Below are 19,520 nucleotides of genomic sequence, written 5' to 3' on the forward strand. Positions count from 1 at the left end.
CAACCCGGCGCGGGCCGCCCCCGGCCCCGCCTCTGCCCCGCCCGCCCCGGGGCGGGTCCCGCCGGCCCCTCCGCAGCGCTACCCTGCCCGCCCCGCCGCCTCTCCGCCTCCTGCGTGCCGCCGACATGGCGGAGCTGGAGGTGGGGCAGCACTGCGGCGTGCCCGAGTGCCGCCAGCTCGGTAAGGGAGAGTGCGGCGGGTCCCGGCGGAGACGGGGACGCTGGGCCGGGGACGGTGCGGGGTTGCGAGGGGTGTCCCCCCGATCGGGGAGTCCTCTGTGCTGCTGCAGCCCTGCACGGTCTAGTGCCAGCTCCTGTCACCTCGGTTGTCTCACTGGGTGGTTAAGAGCCCGCTTGCCCCTTCCTCACACTCGCTTGCCTTCAGTGATCTCGGAGTGTGTGACTGGAAATGTCGCCTCTCAGAAAGAAGCAGCAGAACCGCCTGTAGCGAGAGCTTTCTGAGGGACCACTCAGATGAAGGGATCGAGACGATCGTGAGCTGAGCTGCGTGGTCCAGTTGCGTGGTGGTCTGTCAGCATAAAGTCCGAAGGAGGGAGAAGCAGAGTAGTGGACTGCACCTGGCATTTGCTGCCATTAATGATGTGGTGGAGTTTAGCAGACAGTGATGTGATTTTATGTGTAAGAATTTATGTGGTAGGCAGGGGATGTGTACGGAAGCTTAGGAAGCGTGTGCAATTTTAATCACCCAAGGACAGTATGTACGATATGATGTAAAGAAGGGGCAGGATCATTATGACTGTCCAGTGGAGGAGATCTCTCCCTTCCAAAGAGCCAGCATCTCCTCCAGTTGGCAGCCCATTAAAAAAAATGTAAATTGTCCACTGTCAGTAAACAGTGTTCTGAGTGGTCTTGCAATAAATTCAGTTTTTAACATAATTAGTAATTTTGATGGCTAGCCATACGTTCCAGTGTCATAGATTGATATTGAAAAAAAAAATTAATTTAAAGCCTAATTCTAACTTCTGGAATGCATATAAGTGTAATTTACCTGCTCATATGTTTTTCTGTAATATTAATTAGGGGAGTTAACAAAAGCCACTTCTAGCTGAAGTGTAGATGCAGTTGCTAAGTATTCTTATAAATATACCTACCCTGTGATGTTGGTAAGCAAAAGTTAATCATGTGAAAATTAAGCTAGAAACTATTAACAAAACAACAACCATGCTGTCTTAACTGAAAACAAATCTTTTGGTTTCAGATTTTCTTCCCTTTGTATGTGATGGCTGTTCAGGCATCTTTTGGTAAGTGCATAGAATCACAGAGTACCTCAAGTTGAAAGGGTCCCACAAGAGTCAACAAATCCAACTCCCTGCTCCTCACAGGACTAAAACTAAACCATACAACTAAGCGTCATTCAGACAGCCTTTGAACTCCAACAGACTTGGTGTCATGACTACTTCCTTGGGAAGCCTGCTCCAGTGCCCAGCCAACCTCTCTTAAGAACCTTTTCCTAATGTTCAACCTGAACTTCCCATGACACAGCTTCTTTCCATTTCCTCATGTTGTATGCTTAGTCACCAGGATTTCCTCATCCCGGGTGAAGAATCCTGCACTTGCTCTCATTAAATTTCATACAGTTGGTGACTGCCCAGCTCTCCAGTCTTATCAAGAATCTCTCTGTGTGACTTCTCCACCCTCAAGGGAGGTGACAGCTTTTCCTTGTTTAGAATAGTTGGCAACCATAACATGTATCCAGATCATTTATAAAAATACTAAAGAGCAATGTGCTAAAATTGAGCCCTGGGGAACTCCACTGTCCACCAGATTGAAGCAGTTGCATTAACTGTGACTCTCTGAGCCCAAACCATCAGCCATTTCTCAGCCATAGTACTACAGCCTTGTCTAGCTGTGTGCTGGACCTTTTTGTCCAGAAGAACGCTCTAAGAGACAGTGTCAAAAGCTTTGCTAAAATGCAAAACACCACATCTGCTGGCTTCCCAGTGTCATATAAATGGGCGACCTTGTCACAAAAGGAGGTGGCTGATTATGTTTTCTTCTTGAAAAAATTTTGAGGTTTCTTGCAAGGTTGAAATCACGGCCTGCACTTTGATTTACACTTCAGATTAGCAGAGGGCAGCTGAGAGAAACTCAGTTGGGGGTAGATTTCACTTCTGACATATCAGAAGCCATTAAGGGATTTCTGCCATTATGGAAGGTGGTTCAAAATCCATCAAAACAACATCTGGTTGCTTTGAACTGAACTCTTAAGCATGCTAACATATCAGAAGCCATTAAGGGATTTCTGCCATTATGGAAGGTGATTCAAAATCCATTAAAACAGACAAACTCTGGTTGCTTTGAACTGAACTCTTAAACATGCTGATGTCTTCATTCTCTTGAAGTGAATTGTTTATCTTGAGGCATAAGTTCCAAAAGCTAAATGTTTTACATTCTGAGAAAGCATAAGATCTGTCAATTCAAGAAGTGAAATGCATAGGATAGAACAAACATTGGAGAAGATTCATTATCTAATTGAAGTTTTTCCATGATAAAACTTGTCAGATTACTCTTTAAACACTTAAATGTTTTCACATGCAGGTTTTTTTCCCTGGAATGTTGATAACAGTGTGATATTTTCTTCTTTTTCCACAAAGCCTTCAGCACAGGAGCCGGGATGCTCATGGGTGTTCTGAGGTAATCTAACATTGCATGACAGCCTTACATTAAAATTCCATTCAACTTAGCTGTGTGTTTTCAGACTAGATAAATGCATATGGTATATAAGTATGAATTATTTAACTCCAAATGTGGAAGGCTTAAAAAAATTAATCTACTCTTTTTCTTCCTCTCAGACGTATACTGACATTAAGTAGGATGACAATTCTTTTTCAGCCTCTGAGCTAAACCTAACCAGGGCAAAAGTAGGAGAGAATAGCTGGACCAGGTTTGCCCATAGAATGGAGAGCTATCACAGATCTTTGAGAAAGCTGGGATGGTAACTTATATCTGTAGTATCTGTTTATTTACACAAAATATTTTGTACTTACTCCTAGGTGAATATAAGAAACAGTTCTGTGAAACCTGATCAGCACAGATCTTACCCATGCTCATACAAGGACTGCAATGGAAAGGAGCTTTTGCCAGTGTTGTGTCCTTACTGTGAAAAACATTTTTGTCTCAGGTGAGTGGAACAGAGTGTTTAAACATCAATATTAATTCACTAATGTATGGAAAATGCAATAGAAGTTTTACTGTGTTGTTTACAGACATCGTCATCAATCAGACCATGAATGTGAGAAGCTGGACACACCGAAACCTCGAATGGCTGCCACCCAGCAGCTTGTTCAACATATTATAGGCAAGTACAGAGGCATATATATTAATTTTCTTATATTTTTTCAGAACACTGAGTTTCTGACCTCCTTTGAGGGGTCAGGTTTGACCAAATAAGAAGAAAGGATGGGAGTTCCTTGGTTAATAGCCCTAAACTTACATGTCAGTATTTAATACTGTTTATCTAAACTGAGCCAAAACAACAGTACAAGGAGAATCTCTAAAGAATAAATAGGGTACAGGTTTCTTTCGGAATTATTGTCTTGTTGTCATTCTACAAGTGCTATACTATAATGAATTGTACCTAGCCATTATTGTTTACATATTAATTCATGTGCAAATAATGCAGTTGTGTTGGATGTACATGTCAGTATGCTGGGATCACATCTAATAATCAAGATGCCCAAAAAAGTCTAATTCTGCCATGTAATGTTTGGCAGGTTTTAAACAAGCTCTATGATAGGAAAGAGAATAAACAGCACTGCCCAGCTGGACAGTGGGATTATGTGTAGAAAGGAGGATCTGAAATGTTGCCATATGAATGCTGTGAGAGAATAAACAGCACTGCCCAGCTGGACAGTGGGATTATGTGTAGAAAGGAGGACCATATGAATGCTGTGGTGGCCACAGGTGTAGAAACTTCAGAATCTGTATCTATTTGGCTTTTGCAGCCTGTGTTTACATGGTGATAATGTTCATCTACGTTTCAATGTAAAGGAATTCTGCTAGAACTGAAAATACTGATACATGACGTTGGGAAAATATGAACAGACACAAAAAGGGATGGGATCCCTGGCAATACAATGAGACCCAACAGACTATGTCATATAATATGCTCAGGAAACTGTCAGAATGATCACACTAACAGGAATAATATTGTTCTCAGATTCTAAAAAGAGTGACGAAGTGAAAAGCAAAAAACGTAAAGGAGCAAAAAACAGTGAGACAGCAGCAAAAGTGGCATTAATGAAACTGAAAATGCACGCATGTGGGGACAAGTCCTTGCCTCAGGTCAGTGATGTTTGTTTTCAATAAATGAATTCTCAAAGGAACTAGAAAGATTTCTAAATTGTTTGATCTTCATTGAGTTTCCTCAGCTTGGTTTTGGATTTAATTTTTCAAGACCACAATCCCTTAAATGCACATGTCAGCCTGGTACCCAAAAGCAATCTCACTTGTTTTATGTCTGTAGATGTCTGTGTGGAGTTAGGAGCAGTGGAATCAAATTCTATTACTTCATAGCAGAAATGTGTTTTCCTGCCACATGGCTGTCACATAGCACGGCAGGGACAAACAGGGTCATCTGGGGATTCTTGGCAGAAAGATGACAGCACTGAGTTTATTAAATCTTGTTATTTTAGCAGAATTTGATGATCAGCATAGAATTTCATTATTAGACTAGAACAGGATTTCTAGAATCACTGTAGCACAATTTTGTAAGTAGTGCAGCACAGAGTTTTATAGCACATCTTAGCTTGTGGTTCCTTATCACCTGCACCCTTTTTGCAGATAGTGTCAAATCTTCCAGTGGGCATCTGAAGGGTGTCTACTGGTTATTTTAAACACCAAACAGCTTTAGGTAGGGCTTTACCTCATTTTCCCATAAGGAAACTTTGCCCTAGAGCTCATTTTAGTGGACCATTCCATTTCTTGACTGCACCATTACGTTGAGGACAGGTGGGACGCCCAGGGAACTCCATGATTGTCCTAGGATTCCTGGATTTTTTTTTTCTTTTTAATGAATGTCATTGTCAGACTGCACAGCAGAGGGCATGGGAGTGTCAGCAAACTGTTGATCAAATCCTGCCAGAGTGGTAAGACCGTCAGCTTTACCACAAGCTAAAACTTTCCCTAAGCCTTCCTTATTTTATCTCCAGTAAGGGTGTGGCACCACCCCTCGGGTGCTCAAGGGAGAAGTCCAACATAATTAATTTGCCAAGTGAATCAGGGGGCTTATTTCCTGCCCACAATCCATTGGGTCCCCAGAAAAGGTGACCTCCTGTGTGAGGCCCTGGCATTGTGTCTTCATCAATTGTTTTAATTTTTGTCTTATTTTTCATGTTTTTCTAGACAGAAAGAATTTACTTTCAAGTATTTTTACCAAAAGGGAGCAAAGAGAAAAGCAAACCCATGTTCTTTTGCAGTAAGTGGAGTATTGGCAAAGTAGTAGATTTTGCAGCTTCCTTAGCAAGCCTTAAAAATGACAACAACAAATCAACGTCCCAGGTAAGTCAGCAATAACAAACATTTTCCAGGTTGTTGCATTTTGGTTTTAGTTTTTCTTTAGCCTTTTGTGCCTCTCCCACCCCACTTCTTTCATCTTGTATAGGCAAATTTTGGTGTTAATTTCTGTCCTATCTGTCTTGCAGAAACTGAGATTATGCCATACTGCCTCTGGAGAAGCCTTGCCATTTGAGCACACACTGGAAACATGGCTATCTGATAAGGACTATCCACTGTACAATGGAGGGAATATAATTCTGGAGTATCTTGATAATGATGTTCTATTTATAGAAGATACAGAATCCTACTTTAGTTAGTCAATAAATTTTTACAAAAATAAAAAAATCCAGTATTTTTTAGAAGCATGGTATTAAAAAGCAAGTCCAGTGTTCTTTTAAAATCATTGGTATGCCAGAATCTGTCTTCCATTGTAAAGACACAATTTCCATCAGTTTCTCAGTTGCTTGACTGACAGAAGAACTATGTCCTGAAAGGAAAAGTATAATAACTAATATTACAGGTATTCACATTCTAGAATAAATTCTTGCTCTATTGAACTGTATAATATCAATATTTTTTTCTTAAATTTGGTATTTATTTTTGTGTAAGTGGCGGGGACAGTATGTCTTAATAAATAATGAGAATGTAAACTTGAAGTATGACAGTTTTCTGAAGGAAAAAAACATACTATGCTAATGCAGCATCTTTTCTACATCTACACAAACAGATTTGATTGCATTTGGAAACTGGCACTGTCCATGCACCAGGTTCACATTTTTTTCTTAATGATATTTAGGAAGAAAGCTTTATGAAACAAAAGTAAATTCACTCAGGTGTCTTCCTGATTGTAAATCTTTTTGTGTGATTGAGGGATAAAAGAGCTCGGTAAGCCTGTCACTTATTTTGCTTCTCAGTGCTCTTTACTGTAGTTTTAACATGACTTAGGTGTGAATAAATTGCTTTACTGGATGTCAGACGAAGGTGATTTTGGTTTCCATGAAGGAAAGGGTTGTCAGAGGCTGGTTATTTTGGAAATCTTTGTCTCCAGACAAAGATTTGACTTTGTCAGTGGAAAGTACAGGAGCATTTTTCTGCTTTCCCCTGCCTGTCTCTCCAGTTATCTTGCTTTCCAGTACAAGAGGAACAGTTCCCTTTTCCCTTGTTACTTATTTTCCTCCTTTTAATCTGCAATTGTCTATTCATCTCTCGTTTTATCTTAGGCTGCTGTGGTACAGAATATGCAGTAAGAGCCCAACCAGCATTGTGGAACCAGTGAGCTGGGAAGAGCCCTAAACAGAACTTTTTCCCCACCCTGTTGCTACAAAAGCAAGTGAAAAATACTTTTGTGCAACAGAGTAATTTCCCTTTTTATTTAGCAGAAAATCTTCTGCTAAATCTTCAAGAGTTTTCCACTTACACCCTTCCTTCTGCTCCTGATTTTTCTGCCTTGGCATTTGCAGGCAAAACAATTGAAATAACACTTGTTTGTGGATGAAGAGAAGATAGACTTGGGATGCAGGAAGTCGATCTTTGGGGAGACCTCAGAGGTTGTACCAGCATGGTTGCTTTCATCAATTGCCAGTAATGGCTAAGGTCTGTCAGCCTGTAAATGACAGTACAAACATGGCAAGTCACAGTTGATAAGACTCCAAAAAGTTTTCACTATCATCTTATTCCAGGAATGTGTATAGGATTGTACACAGAAGCACATTCGAGGTAGTTTTCAGAAACTAAGAAGCAAAACCAAATTAGTCTGACAAATAATTGAGAAGAGACGAAAACTCCACCCTAAGCAATGGTACTAGGAACAAAAGCAGAAACTTTTCCATACCTCTAGGACCTTGCCTAGTTTAGAACTGTTCTCATTTTACCTGTTTAGATTCCAATCTACCTTTACTTAGCGTTTTGTTTTTTTAAACTCATTATCTTAGCACATTTTCATACAGAAAGTTCAACAACTACATTTGAAAAAAAAGACCAAAATACTTCAGAGGAATCAGTTCTCAATTGAAGCCACTGTTGATTTTACAGGTCTGTGCTTAGAAGGTGCTGAATTTTTTCACTTCTGAATTAAAAAACAGAACTTTAACTTCTAGTAGAAGCCAAAAAAATGTATGTAAAGAAACATATGTAAAGTTATGCAAGCAAGAAAAGGAATTTATCAAAAGAAATACTTCCTGATTTTACAACAAACATGCTTTCAGCCAAACTACAAAAATAGGTGAATATCAAGCATTTTAGTTGTTCTAGCTGTAATTTTAGAGAATGCACATGGTCAAGGATTTATAAACGCTTTATGAGATGCTGCGGTAGCAGCTCCTGGCCTTGTTCCAGTTCAAACATTGCTGCAAGGTTTCCTGGCATGTGTTTGTAATATATGCAACAGTTTGGAAAAGGTTGTATTAACACCAAGAGTTCGATTCTGCTTGGATCGTGACCTGTTAGATTGGCTGGGCAATGCTGTTCTAAACAAGAAATAATATATCACACTAAGAAAGCAGGCAGTAATCTCTCATACTTTTATTTTCTCAATTTTCTGTGTCTGTTCTGGAAAAGTGTGCACCCTGGGGTGTGATCAGTCTGGTCTGCAGACTTTTTTTTATCAATACATCACCTCCATTCATCCAGTTTATCAGGTGACACATAAATATACCTTGCAGCTTAGTTTTCCTCCTAGTAGCCCCATATATAAAATACAAAATTTCATTTCAGCTGGAATAGAAATTGTGGTTTGGATTTGGAAAATTCTTATACTTGTTAGGAGAGAACTTCAGGCATTCCTGTTTTACTTCTGCTGATTTTAAGGTGAATGCAGAATTTGGAATCTGTAAAACCCTTGCTGTAATCTTAAGTATACATTAATGATGTCAAAAAGCCATTTTTCATAACACTCATGCAGTCCTGTATAGATTGTACTGAGGCATGTACAGCTGCTTGCCTCAACAAAAACTGAATCTGAGCCAAAGTGCCTCTTTCAGTGGTCTGTGTGCTTTTGGTGTAACCTTGTAAAGAACGATTTGCAAAATAATCAATAAAAACACAACTTAGCATCTCTGTAGCTCTTTAATGACTTTGAATACTTTAAAAAGCAGGCTTATTCTTGTTTATGAGATGGGAAGGAGGAAATGCGGAGTTGCACAGAGACTTGCCTCACACAACAGATTCAGTGAGAGTGGAAATTTTTTCAGTGATGTGGAAAGGACAAAACTAACCCCCTTTGGCCTAGCTGTGCATTAAGTTGGCATTGGGGCAATAGGGTAAGACTGCTTCTTTTGGTGTGGTCGACATTTTATGATTATATTAACCATAAAGCAAATTGCAACCCTTGCCCTGTTTAGCCAGATCACCATTTTGCATAGGACAGTCAGTTCCATCAGTTGCAATTTGTAAGGACAAAGCAAGCCCTCAGTGTTTTTCCTTTACCTGACGACAGAACATGGGCTCAAAAGACCACAGAGAGAAGAAAAAAAAAAAAAGAAAAAAAAAAAGAAACTGGTATTAGTAAGGCTTGGATTTTAATTAATATTGAAGAAGCATCAGTTGCACTGCAAATTGCTTTCAAAAATCGTTGAACTCTGTGTGAACTCGCCCTCCGTGAGGGCTCTGACGCACTGACACAGGTTTCCCAGAGATGATGTGGATGCCCTGCCCGTGGAAGGGAACAAGGCCCGGTCGGATGGGGCTCTGAACAACCTGCTCTAGTGGAAGGTATCCCTGGCCACGGCAGAGAGGCTGCTTATGATCTTTATAGCTCCTTCCAAGCCAAACCATCCTTTCAGTTCTATTATAAACTTCAATCGCGTGCTCCATGGGAGAGCATTTACGGTATCTCCGCCCTGCCACGTCTAAATATCAACAAGAAGTCGACATCAAAGTCTAATTTCGACACCTACCCTGTAAATTTTGACAGCGCCGGCGCCGCGGCCTCGCCCGGCCCCGGGCTCCCTCACACGCAGGCGCGGGCGCCACCGGAGCTCTAGACTGGTCTAGTGAAAGGTGTCCCTGCCTATGGCAGGAGAGCTGGAACTAGATGGTCTTTTAAGCTCATTCTAAACCAAACCTATTATTTCTATGATTGTTTCTCTTCATGAAGACTGCTTTGCTTCTGTAAATAAGAACCATCCCTTACAGTGGTGATATTTTGCCGTATGAGATTTAAGCTGGCTTAGAACAAGAAAAAGTTCGTACATCTTGGCAAAGCCTCAGCACGAGTGGTCACCAAATGTTTTGGTTCTTAGTACATTTGAAGGCTGTGGCAGCCAGTCAAGATGGCACATGTAATAATTGTGTCCCCTGGAGCTGCAGAGTCTGTGGAACATTGTCTCTGCAATGACCTCATTAAAGTCTTCAGTCAGAAAATCTTTTGAATTATAGTAAAATAATTCTGTGGGCTGTGAGGCATGGGTTCTTGCTTAAGCTGATACTGATGGTTTTAAGATCCTAAATGCAGGGTCTGGCTAAAATACCTGGCTTGAGCTCAGTGTTAGGTGTTTTATTCAACTGTGATATTTAAATTTGTAAATCTAAAACTTGTCCTGACAAAATGGACTCTGGTTTCGTCTACTTGGAGATCTTCGTTTTGTACTTAGATTTAAAGCCACGTAAAACTTTGTACTGAGTAGGGACTAGAGATGCAAGTCCCAGCTCCTGCAGTTAAATCCAGGTTATGTCAGTGCTTGTGTTTTGTATGTGCAGTACAGAAAATGACTGTAAAAATTAAGTCTTAAGTTTTTTGGAAAACTTATATTTTCCATCTTGTTAACAATGAAAGATTTTTTTTTCATTTTGTTTTTGTCTCTACAGATAGTCCGTGGAGCAATCCGAGAAGAAATACCTGTTATGACTAAAAGTTCACCTGTAGATCTAGTGACAGAAACTGATCAAAAAGTTGAAAACTTCATTATTTCTTTGGTAAAAGAAAAATATCCTTCTCACAGGTATGGCTTGTATGCTCTTGACAGAAAAAAAATGGAAAGTTTATGATTTTGCTTGGTAAAGTTTTATTACAGCTGGCATGCTGGCAAGTTGTAGCATTACCTTCAATAAATTAAGTATTTTAGTGTAGTAGTGGGCTGAAGTTTTGCCCAGGGCTGTAGCAAGAAAACGAGATATCCCCAGGTCTCCTGACATGAGACAAAACTTAATCTGAAAGTCACTTCCAGTTGAGCCAACTGTAATAAACTTCCTGGTTATTGTGTTGGAAAGTCAAAGGTGGCCCCAGGAGACCTGGAAGCCAAATTTCTGGTCTGCTTTTGCACTAGTGTGCCTTTGCTGTCTGTGTTGAATGGGTCCTGTGGAACTGAGCGTGACTTTGGCAAATCTCGTACATTTTTGCAACATAAAACATACTTAAAAGAAGGCAGGATCTTCTTTTTCTGCATAACAGAAAGACTGTCATACAAAATACTGGTTTTCTAATTGCTTTTCCCCTTTTTTCCCCTTCTTCTGTCCCTCTCTTATACCCCTGTCCCCCACCCCCTGAGAAATGTATTCTTGAAGGGTAATCTATATGTGTTTTGCTCACATGGGTCTGTCTTTTAACGTTTTGACATAATGGCTCAAGTTTAATACAGTTTCCTTAAAATTGGTTTGCTATTTTTTTTCTTTCATTTTCTTGGAGATTTTGTAATTGTAGCTGTATATGTGAAATGTAAGAAATCTGTATAGAACTGGAACAACTGAGGTGGTGCAAAAGTTCAGGAACCAATTTAGTATAAGCTTACAGACTTGCAGAATGACCTTGAAACCACAGTTTCTGTGACACTGATAAGCATTTTAGAATATTTTAGCTTCTTTTTATTTTAGGTAACCAATGTTGCATTAGACATAATGGTGCTGAACTTCCTAGTGAATTACTCATCCACCTATATTCAGTCTCGTTTTTCTGAAGATCTGCTGCTTTTTGGAAACATGCTGTTTCTCTCTGATTAGTCATCTTCACGTCTGTAGTTAATCATAAAACTCCCAATCAATATTAAAGAGACCTCATTTGTTTCCTCACAGCAGTTATTTTACGTGTTTCTGGAGGAAAGTATGTGTTTGCTGCAAAGTTTTCATAGGTTGAGTAATGTGTGATAAATTGTGACAACCTGCAAAAGGCCTCAAAGAGAATTCCTCCTACTTAGACTCATTCTAATAATTTTGCAGTCTAAAATGCTTTCCTGAGCAGCAAAACTTGTGGAATTTGGGGTGCTGTGGCACTATGCGTTCTGTGTCCTGGGGTTTAGTACTGTGGCTGGGCATGCACTCGCCCATCTTCTTCAGGAACTCTGGTTTGAATTGATCCCTTTACCATGTTACCATTTTGTCATGCTTGTAAAACTAAAGTTTTGAGATTAACAACTTTCTGTCATATTTCGGTTGAAATCAGTCTTCAAATTTAACAGGTCCTGCAGTGTTCTAACCAGGTATGTAAGACCACCGAGGCGTTCTTCACTGAAAACACAAGCTACAAAATAATGTTGTATAGCACAAATAAGCTGAAAGGTGTAATTAGCTTATAGGTATTTTGAACAAAATTTGATGATGCTGTTACTGGAAGAAAGTTATGACAACGTCAGTGTTCTGAATGCTAAATTCTGGTATTATTCTAGTATATTGTGAATGCTAAATTCTGGTATTATTTCTGTGTTGAAACATAAAATTCTTTTCCCTGCAGATTGTGCTTATCCGTAACATCATAAACGTGCATGCGAGCTTGGTCAGATATGGTTGGTGCTTTCTGGATAAATACTGTATTTCTCAGCTTTTTGCATAAGATCACTGGTGGTACTCAAAGCTTCATCTCACTTTTAAGAGTTTCAATGTCAAGGACAGTGTTGTAATTCAGACATTTTAAACATTTTCTGTCTTTAAATGTGTTTCTACTGTAGCTTTATCGGTGAAGAATCTGTTGCAGCTGGAGAAGGCAGCATTCTGACAGATAACCCCACGTGGATTATAGACCCTATTGATGGAACTACCAACTTTGTACACAGGTCCACCTTTCTTTCTTTTATGTTAGCAACCTCAACAGATACCCTTTTTCTTTCTCCAGTTCCATGAAAGTAAGGTTGTTTAAATTGCTTTAAAAGAGATACTATGAATTTGTTAATAGTTACAAATTGGTACTTACTGAGAGCCATTGGGCAGTCTTTGCGAGCATTTTAATATTCCTTTGAGTGTTATAATAGTCTTGCTCTGTTACCTACATCATTTGTTCCATATGAGGCCTGTATTATATAGCAGGGGTCAGCAGCCTTTGGCATGGATTTCAAAGACAGATGGGCAGATTTCAACAGGAACAGGATACAGAATAAGAAGTTGCAGCATCTTCAGAAAGGAAAATAACAGCTTCAGGTGCTGATTTCTAAGAAATTTTAAATCCATTGAGATCTAGGAGCCTCAGCTGTGAAGGAAAGCAGGATATCACCAGTAATTATCGATGATATTTCACACCAAGATGAGGAGGGGACTTACAGAGTAATGCTGACAGCCTATTCCTTATCTCTTTTAAATGTGATAGATTTTGGCCCCAGTGAGCTTTTCTGAATCTGCTTGATTTCAGTTTTGAAATGATTGCTGCTATGTGCACAATGGCTTTCAAACACCTTCTGAATCCTGCTAAATAACGTGTTAAGAAAGTTATAGGAAAAGAACTCATCCTGCTGAGTCCACAGGCTTAAAAGTTGGTATTTTTTTGCAGAAAGAATAAAAGCAAATGTCTAGGAATTGAAAAAAAAAGTAAAAATTAATTAATTGGTGGATTAATTGGTTCAAACTTAGACTGAGATGCAATCCACCATGTCCCATGGTCTTCACTCCTCCTGCATTCTTCAGTATCTGTCTTTGTCTTGGCTTTGGTGGAGGAAGGGGCGGTGGTGGGAGAGGTAGCTTGGTTCTTTTTGTGAGACCATTTCGGCCAGCTTGTTCCTTCTGAGAAGGGTTACTACTAGCATAGAGGCTTGTTTGCATTCTTTGGCTGTAAAAAAAAGTCTGTAGGCTAGGAACAGCTGTAACAGCAATGACAGCCCTAGTAGGTAGAAAACTTAGTGTTTCAAATGGTAATCAGTGTTGTTGGCTCTATTTTCAGCTAAATTGTACAAATTCTAGAAAACTCGGTTCTGTGTAGTTCGTTTTTCAAATATACATTGCATTTAACTGAACACTATCTTTGTTAAGAGTAAGCAGGATAATAAAAGAAATTTAGTATCTCACTATAAATTAGTGAAATGTTTTGTTTTGTAGGTTTCCATTTGTGGCAGTTTCAATTGGCTTTGTTGTAAACAAAGAGGTATACTTTTTATTACTTTAATTAAATTCAGATTAATTGCTTGCACCTAGTTACAACTAAGTTCTGTAATTTCCTATTTCACAGGAAATAGGAAGAAAGGGGAAAACCCCACAAGGTGTTTTTCCTTTTTCTTGCAGATAGAGTTTGGAATTGTGTATAGTTGTATACGAGACAAGATGTATACTGCCAGGAAAGGAAAAGGTGCATTTTGCAATGGTCAGAAACTGCAAGTATCAGGCCAAGAAGGTAAGCTGAACTTAGTAGCTTCTTTCTGGTAATTACCAGGTTGCAAGTGGGACAGGAGGAATTTGAGATGTGGATATATTTGTATTTCTTAGCTTCTAGTTTTGTTTTGCAAGACTTTCTTTTACCATGGTCTGTTTAGTTTTGAGAAACACCTTTTACGTTCTTTTGGATGCATATGATGTGATCTGTGCAAAATCAAGACTCGACAATTGAAGATTTTATTTTCCATGTATTGTGATTTTGTTAGTTTGTTTCTCTATTTTTAATTCCCTCTATGTCTGCAATCTGTTTGAGATTTTATTTTTTAGAGTGAAACAAATGTGCCAAACAGTTCAGCTTCTCCCAGATGTGACCTATTGGTTTAAGTCACTACCACTCTTCTATGCTTACAACCCTACATCAAGTGAAATTCATGCTTCAAATGACATCTTCAAGTATCTCAAGACTGTTTTAATTTTTATAGCAATAGAATTCTGTATAGTACTGGTATTGATTAATGTATATGCGCAGTTGGAGCAGATCATGCTTCTTTCATTGTATTTTTTTCCTGCAATTTTCCAAATAATAACAGATTTTTATATGTTTGATACATGTACTGTTTTATTAAGATACCTCTCTTTTATTCAGCCTTGTAAGAAAGCAATGAAGTAAACACTGCTAGTTACTGTGACTATTTAAGTTGTGCAGTTGGAAGAGTGAGGTTTTGTTTCTTTTCCAGACATTACAAAATCCCTTTTAGTAACAGAATTGGGGTCAAATCGTGATCCAGAGGCTATAAAAATAATTCTTTCTAATATGGAAAGACTTCTCAGTATTCCTATTCATGGGTAAGATGCTTCCTATTTTTATATATATTTATATATACTGACAGTGGTTAATATTGTAAACACAATAATTTTTAGAAAGCTTTGGTCACATTATATTTGACACCTTAAATACGAAATATGATTTAAATGTTTCTGTCTAGTAGCTTCCACAGAGAAACTCTGTTTTAACTTTTTCAAACAGACATGCAGAAGAGAACCCTAACAATCAGTGTTGAGAAGCAAAGCATGTTTGGGCTTGTAGGACTACAAAGTGTTGTATTTACTAGTTAAAAAATTAAATACAATTTTGTGCCTATTTTTTTCCCCCTAGATAAAACTGGATAAACAGAAGCTATATTACATTTCTTAGTTTCCTTTCCTTGTAATAATGAAAATTGTTTTATTTATATATAAGACAAAAGTAGATCCCCCTTTCCTCTTTCAAAACCATACAATTTTAGTTTGTCTGAGTAGTTTAAATTGTCCATAAACTCCTCCTATTTTGGTTGCATTTCCTGCTTTTTCTCCTCTAGATAAATCAGTCTACATTTCCACAAACCATTTTGTATAAAGTTAGTCTCAGTAGACAATTTTTTGTTATTCAACCATATCCATGTCTCTGATTGAACAAGTTTTATGCTGCGATTCTCAGGATTCTTGTTTTGACACTTAACATGTAGTTTTTTTCCTACTTTCAAAAAGTCTTCTGATGTTGATAAATAATTTATGCTAAGATGTAAGTAGGAAATACATTTCAGATGTGTTGTGAGTTCAACTTAGCAAGTAAGTGTGACTTACACAAAAAACTGCAGTTATTTCAATTAACAGTAAACTGTACATTAAATTGTAATTGATAGCAGCTAACTATTGCAAGAAGCAACTTAAATCAACTTCAGTCTCAAACATTGTTTACAAATAAAAATGCCTAAGTACATTGACATTTCCAAAAGAAACTGGAATTTGTGATACAAGGGTTTGATGAAGTTATCCAGACCAGATTTATATTGTGTAATGTATTTTTATGATTACTGTTAGAGGGTTTGGCAAGTCAGAGATGTTTACTGAGCATCACCAGAGAAACTGAAAAAAAAGAGTTTTCGTCACTGAAAAGTGTATACTCTCCTTGAATTCTTGTATTCAAAGACCAGAATAGGCTGTTACTGTTTCATGGGAACTATCTTCCATAATATGTTTTCATTTAAGAAATCATTCAAAATGTGTTTAAACAAAAATTAACAGAATTTGTAAATGTAATTTCTAGAAATCTGCTGTATTTTGAAAACTCTTCAAGCTATTTAAGCAACACTTCATTTCCATTTTTTATGTTTCACTGCAGCATTTCATCATGCTTGCTCTAGTTCAGTTTACTTCCATCATGACATTTCTGTGTTGTCTGGTACAGACACTGTAACTTTTTTGCAAACTCTCCTCAGTTAAAACAACATCTTGTATCCTTTAGGATTAGAGCTGTTGGTACAGCAGCTTTGAACATGTGCCTTGTGGCAGCGGGTGGAGCTGATGCCTATTACGAAATGGGGATTCACTGCTGGGATATGGCAGGAGCTGGAATCATTATTACTGAAGCCGGTGGAGTACTGCTGGATGTAACAGGTAAATACATGGGCCTGCATAATACTCTCTTGTCCTTTTAAATGGCTAATAGGGAGCAAAATGTAGCTGAAATGAGAAGGCAAGTTCTTTTCAGTCCTCTTTCCAAACTGCCACTACTGAGCAGTTGCCAACCCGTTAATAGATGAAGAACAGGTTAAATTGTGTGTTCTTCAGCAAGAAGACAACCTTAGCTCCCTTGGCTGGACTCCTGGAAAAGTGAAAAAAGACAGTAAACATACATTGAAGAGAGTTGAAGTCCAGCTCATATGAGATACCTGTTGTGTTAAATGTATTTTTGTCCAGAGGAAAAATTTGGTCCTAAATAATAATGGTCCTAAATAATAATGTATAATTTACACTCGAGTTTTTCAGTGCTTATTTTCATATCAACTTTTAATTTTCTTCATACATAAACTGGTTGCTTTGTTTGCTTTGCTTTCTAGGTGGACCATTTGATTTGATGTCTCGAAGAATAATTGCAGCAAGTAGTCGAGCTATTGCAGAGAGAATAGCCAAAGAACTTCAACCAATTCCTCTGAGAAGAGATGATGCAACCAACTGAACACCAAAGCTGCACCATAAATGTCCCTGTCTGGTGTTGTCTCATTTTCCCACATGGTGGTCGTTCTGCCTTGAATAGATGGTAGTCTTTCAGTAGTGGTGTGGCTGCTAAGTAGAGCTTTGAGATTGAACAACATTCTAAGTAAGCTTTAACTGTTGAGTATTTTATTTGACATCACAATTAGATTAAAAATCTAGAAAAATAAGCAAATATATGCAACTAGTATTTTAATGTTTTATACTATACTGGAACACATAGCAAGAGATTCTTAGATATATAGATAAATAAAGATATCTAGTTCTGTAAGTGACAAAAACAAAACCCTCTGTCCTAACACCACATCATCACATCTGATCCTGAACTCAGAAAGATGAAGGCATTACTGTTTACCCAGTCTTTCTCTGTCTGGTCTCTCATCTATCCATTTCCTTACCTCATTGCAGTTTTTGTAGAGCTGGTTCACACATTTCCAAACCTGTTGGTTGCTTGTAGTTTCGGCTACAATTTAAAGCCTTCTTTACTTATGTATCATTGGTTTTGTAGGCATCATTCTACCTAATGGTAGATGGACACAATATCATCTTTAGCCCCTTATGTGGCCAGTACACTTGCAAATCCATTACAATTTCAAAAGTAATAGTTATTGTGCCAGAAAATATGTTCATCTTCCAGAATTAAGTTCTGAGCACACCTATCACCAAATGTACTTACTTGAAATTAAGATGCAGTATGATTTTAATTTTGTTAATTTTGACTGGATTTCTTCATGGATGAGTGTGTTTCAAAGTCTAAGGAACCATTAAATCCAAGCGAGTTTTCAGTACTTCAGCTGGAAAAAAATAAGCCCATAGTCCTTATTTTTTACATAATTTTCTAATTTTTTGCAAGCTATGAAAGCAATGACCAATCTGGACCAGATTTGCATTGTGTTTTACAGAATGTACACAGAGGAAGATGTATATCTGAACCTAAAGGGTAGTGATTTAATTCTAGGTGTCAGTTGTTGTAAACTTTGAAAATTATACTGGTTCTCTGCATTTTTGTATTTAAGATTGTTAAAAGCATCAGTGCACTGTTCAGATAATTAATGCACTTTAAAAAAAATATGTCAGATCGGTTTTTAGACTGTTTTTTCTTGTGTTGAAAAGAAAGTTGTCTCACTGGTTGTTTAGTTAAGACACAGCAGTGCTTAGGAAAACCTTACTTTATTTACTGTTGTCCCACTATTTTTACTTTGAAAAATGAAAATTAATGAGATTGCATATTATAAATGTCAGGTTTTTATATCAGTTGATTTTTGCAGATTTTTCAGAAAAACTTCATTTTAAGATGTATCTAATGCCAGATGATTAATGTTAACAAGGTCAGCCTCCTATTTAAGGGTCTTCCCAGAAAGCCACACTTAGAATTACTTTACTTTTTAAATTCCTGTTGACAAGGATATAAACCTTTTGAGCATTTCACTGTAACTTTATTGCTGTAAACAGTATGTGTGAGATCATGGTTATTTTTGAAATGTCTTCTGTACCATTTCGGTGGCTTTTGTATAACAAAATCTGCATAACTTTATTTGTGAAATGGCGATATATCTAAAAAGTACTTAGGATGGGAGAACATTAGAAATAAATACGCTTCAGCAGCAGTGGCTTTAGCTGTGCTTCCTTTCTCAGCATTCATCAGGTCCAGCGCTGTGACCCATCAAGCTGGATCTGTGAGCCTCAAACTGTCAGAGTTGAACACCGCTTCTTCTTGGCTGCTGATGTGCACAGATCATAAAGTGTTGTGCCTTTAGATGTAGGGTTATGTGTGCACCTGCAGTTGGGTTTTGGAGCTTTCAGCTTACTCCAATGAGATCATGGTTCATTAATCATCTGCAACCTCAAACTTTAGACTCAAACTTTATGGGTTATCTTGCCAGTCATTTGTGTTGGAGGTCTGTCAGCTGGTTGAAGCATGTGGCTTTCTCATTGTTAGGCTTCCCAATTATGTTATCTGAGGAAAAACTTGTTATGATTCTTACCTTGGCCCTCTTCACTCTATTTGTGTTAGAAGCTAGCTATTTTGCTAAGCACTATCTTCTCAGATACCTTCAATATGTGCCCACTTTTGTCATGTGAAAAGACACTGAAATGTAATCATTAAGTTCAAAGACATTTTGTTTCTGTTCTAGCCTGCAATATTGACAAGTTTTTGTAATAAAGCAGAGAAGTCAAGATTGCTGTGTATTCAAAATGCTTTTGAGTTTATATATGAGGTAGTCCCTGAACGTTCAAAACTACAAGTAGTGTGTTTTTGTTGCTTTGAAAGATGGAGTGGCAGAATTAAATTTTTTAAGAATAATTTTAAGATAAAATTATATATTTACAGATAGCTTTTGATGGGCAATGAGACAATTAGATAGGAAGGGCAGTTACCACAGATTGAACAGACAAACTGTCAAGGTCATGAAGGATCCTCATGAAGGATCGAGTATACAGGGAACTTTGTTGCATAGCTTCTCAGTGAAT

The 19,520-nt window shown here is 38.1% G+C and overlaps 2 protein-coding genes across 2 annotated transcripts; both read left to right on the top strand.

The window, feature by feature from the left end:
• Positions 1-56: 56 nt before the first annotated feature.
• ZFAND1 (zinc finger AN1-type containing 1) lies at positions 57-8,563 on the top strand. Its single transcript, XM_041464523.1, has 8 exons — positions 57-180; positions 1,219-1,261; positions 2,615-2,654; positions 3,014-3,141; positions 3,227-3,318; positions 4,180-4,304; positions 5,364-5,519; positions 5,663-8,563. Exons 1-8 carry the CDS (start codon positions 126-128, stop codon positions 5,831-5,833), a joined length of 810 nt encoding a protein of 269 aa, XP_041320457.1. The 5' UTR covers positions 57-125; the 3' UTR covers positions 5,834-8,563.
• A 1,221-nt stretch (positions 8,564-9,784) lies between these two features.
• On the top strand, positions 9,785-19,224 carry IMPA1 (inositol monophosphatase 1). Its single transcript, XM_041464391.1, has 8 exons — positions 9,785-9,793; positions 10,320-10,453; positions 12,389-12,493; positions 13,743-13,788; positions 13,926-14,034; positions 14,753-14,861; positions 16,300-16,451; positions 16,895-19,224. Exons 1-8 carry the CDS (start codon positions 9,785-9,787, stop codon positions 17,011-17,013), a joined length of 783 nt encoding a protein of 260 aa, XP_041320325.1. The 3' UTR covers positions 17,014-19,224.
• The last annotated feature ends 296 nt before the right edge of the window (positions 19,225-19,520 follow it).

The sequence above is a fragment of the Pyrgilauda ruficollis genome, unplaced genomic scaffold (assembly GCF_017590135.1).
Source record: "Pyrgilauda ruficollis isolate IOZ18807 unplaced genomic scaffold, ASM1759013v1 scaffold18, whole genome shotgun sequence".
NCBI lineage: Eukaryota > Metazoa > Chordata > Aves > Passeriformes > Passeridae > Pyrgilauda > Pyrgilauda ruficollis.

Excerpts from the sequence above, each read along its gene's own strand:
- ZFAND1 (XM_041464523.1), top strand. The coding sequence starts at position 126 with ATGGCGGAGCTGGAGGTGGGGCAGCACTGCGGCGTGCCCGAGTGCCGC. Across the intron at positions 1,262-2,614 it reads GGCTGTTCAGGCATCTTTTG|CCTTCAGCACAGGAGCCGGG; the intron begins GTAAGTGCATAG and ends TTTTCCACAAAG. Across the intron at positions 3,319-4,179 it reads GCTTGTTCAACATATTATAG|ATTCTAAAAAGAGTGACGAA; the intron begins GCAAGTACAGAG and ends TATTGTTCTCAG.
- IMPA1 (XM_041464391.1), top strand. Across the intron at positions 10,454-12,388 it reads GAAAAATATCCTTCTCACAG|CTTTATCGGTGAAGAATCTG; the intron begins GTATGGCTTGTA and ends TTTCTACTGTAG. Across the intron at positions 12,494-13,742 it reads ACTACCAACTTTGTACACAG|GTTTCCATTTGTGGCAGTTT; the intron begins GTCCACCTTTCT and ends TTTGTTTTGTAG.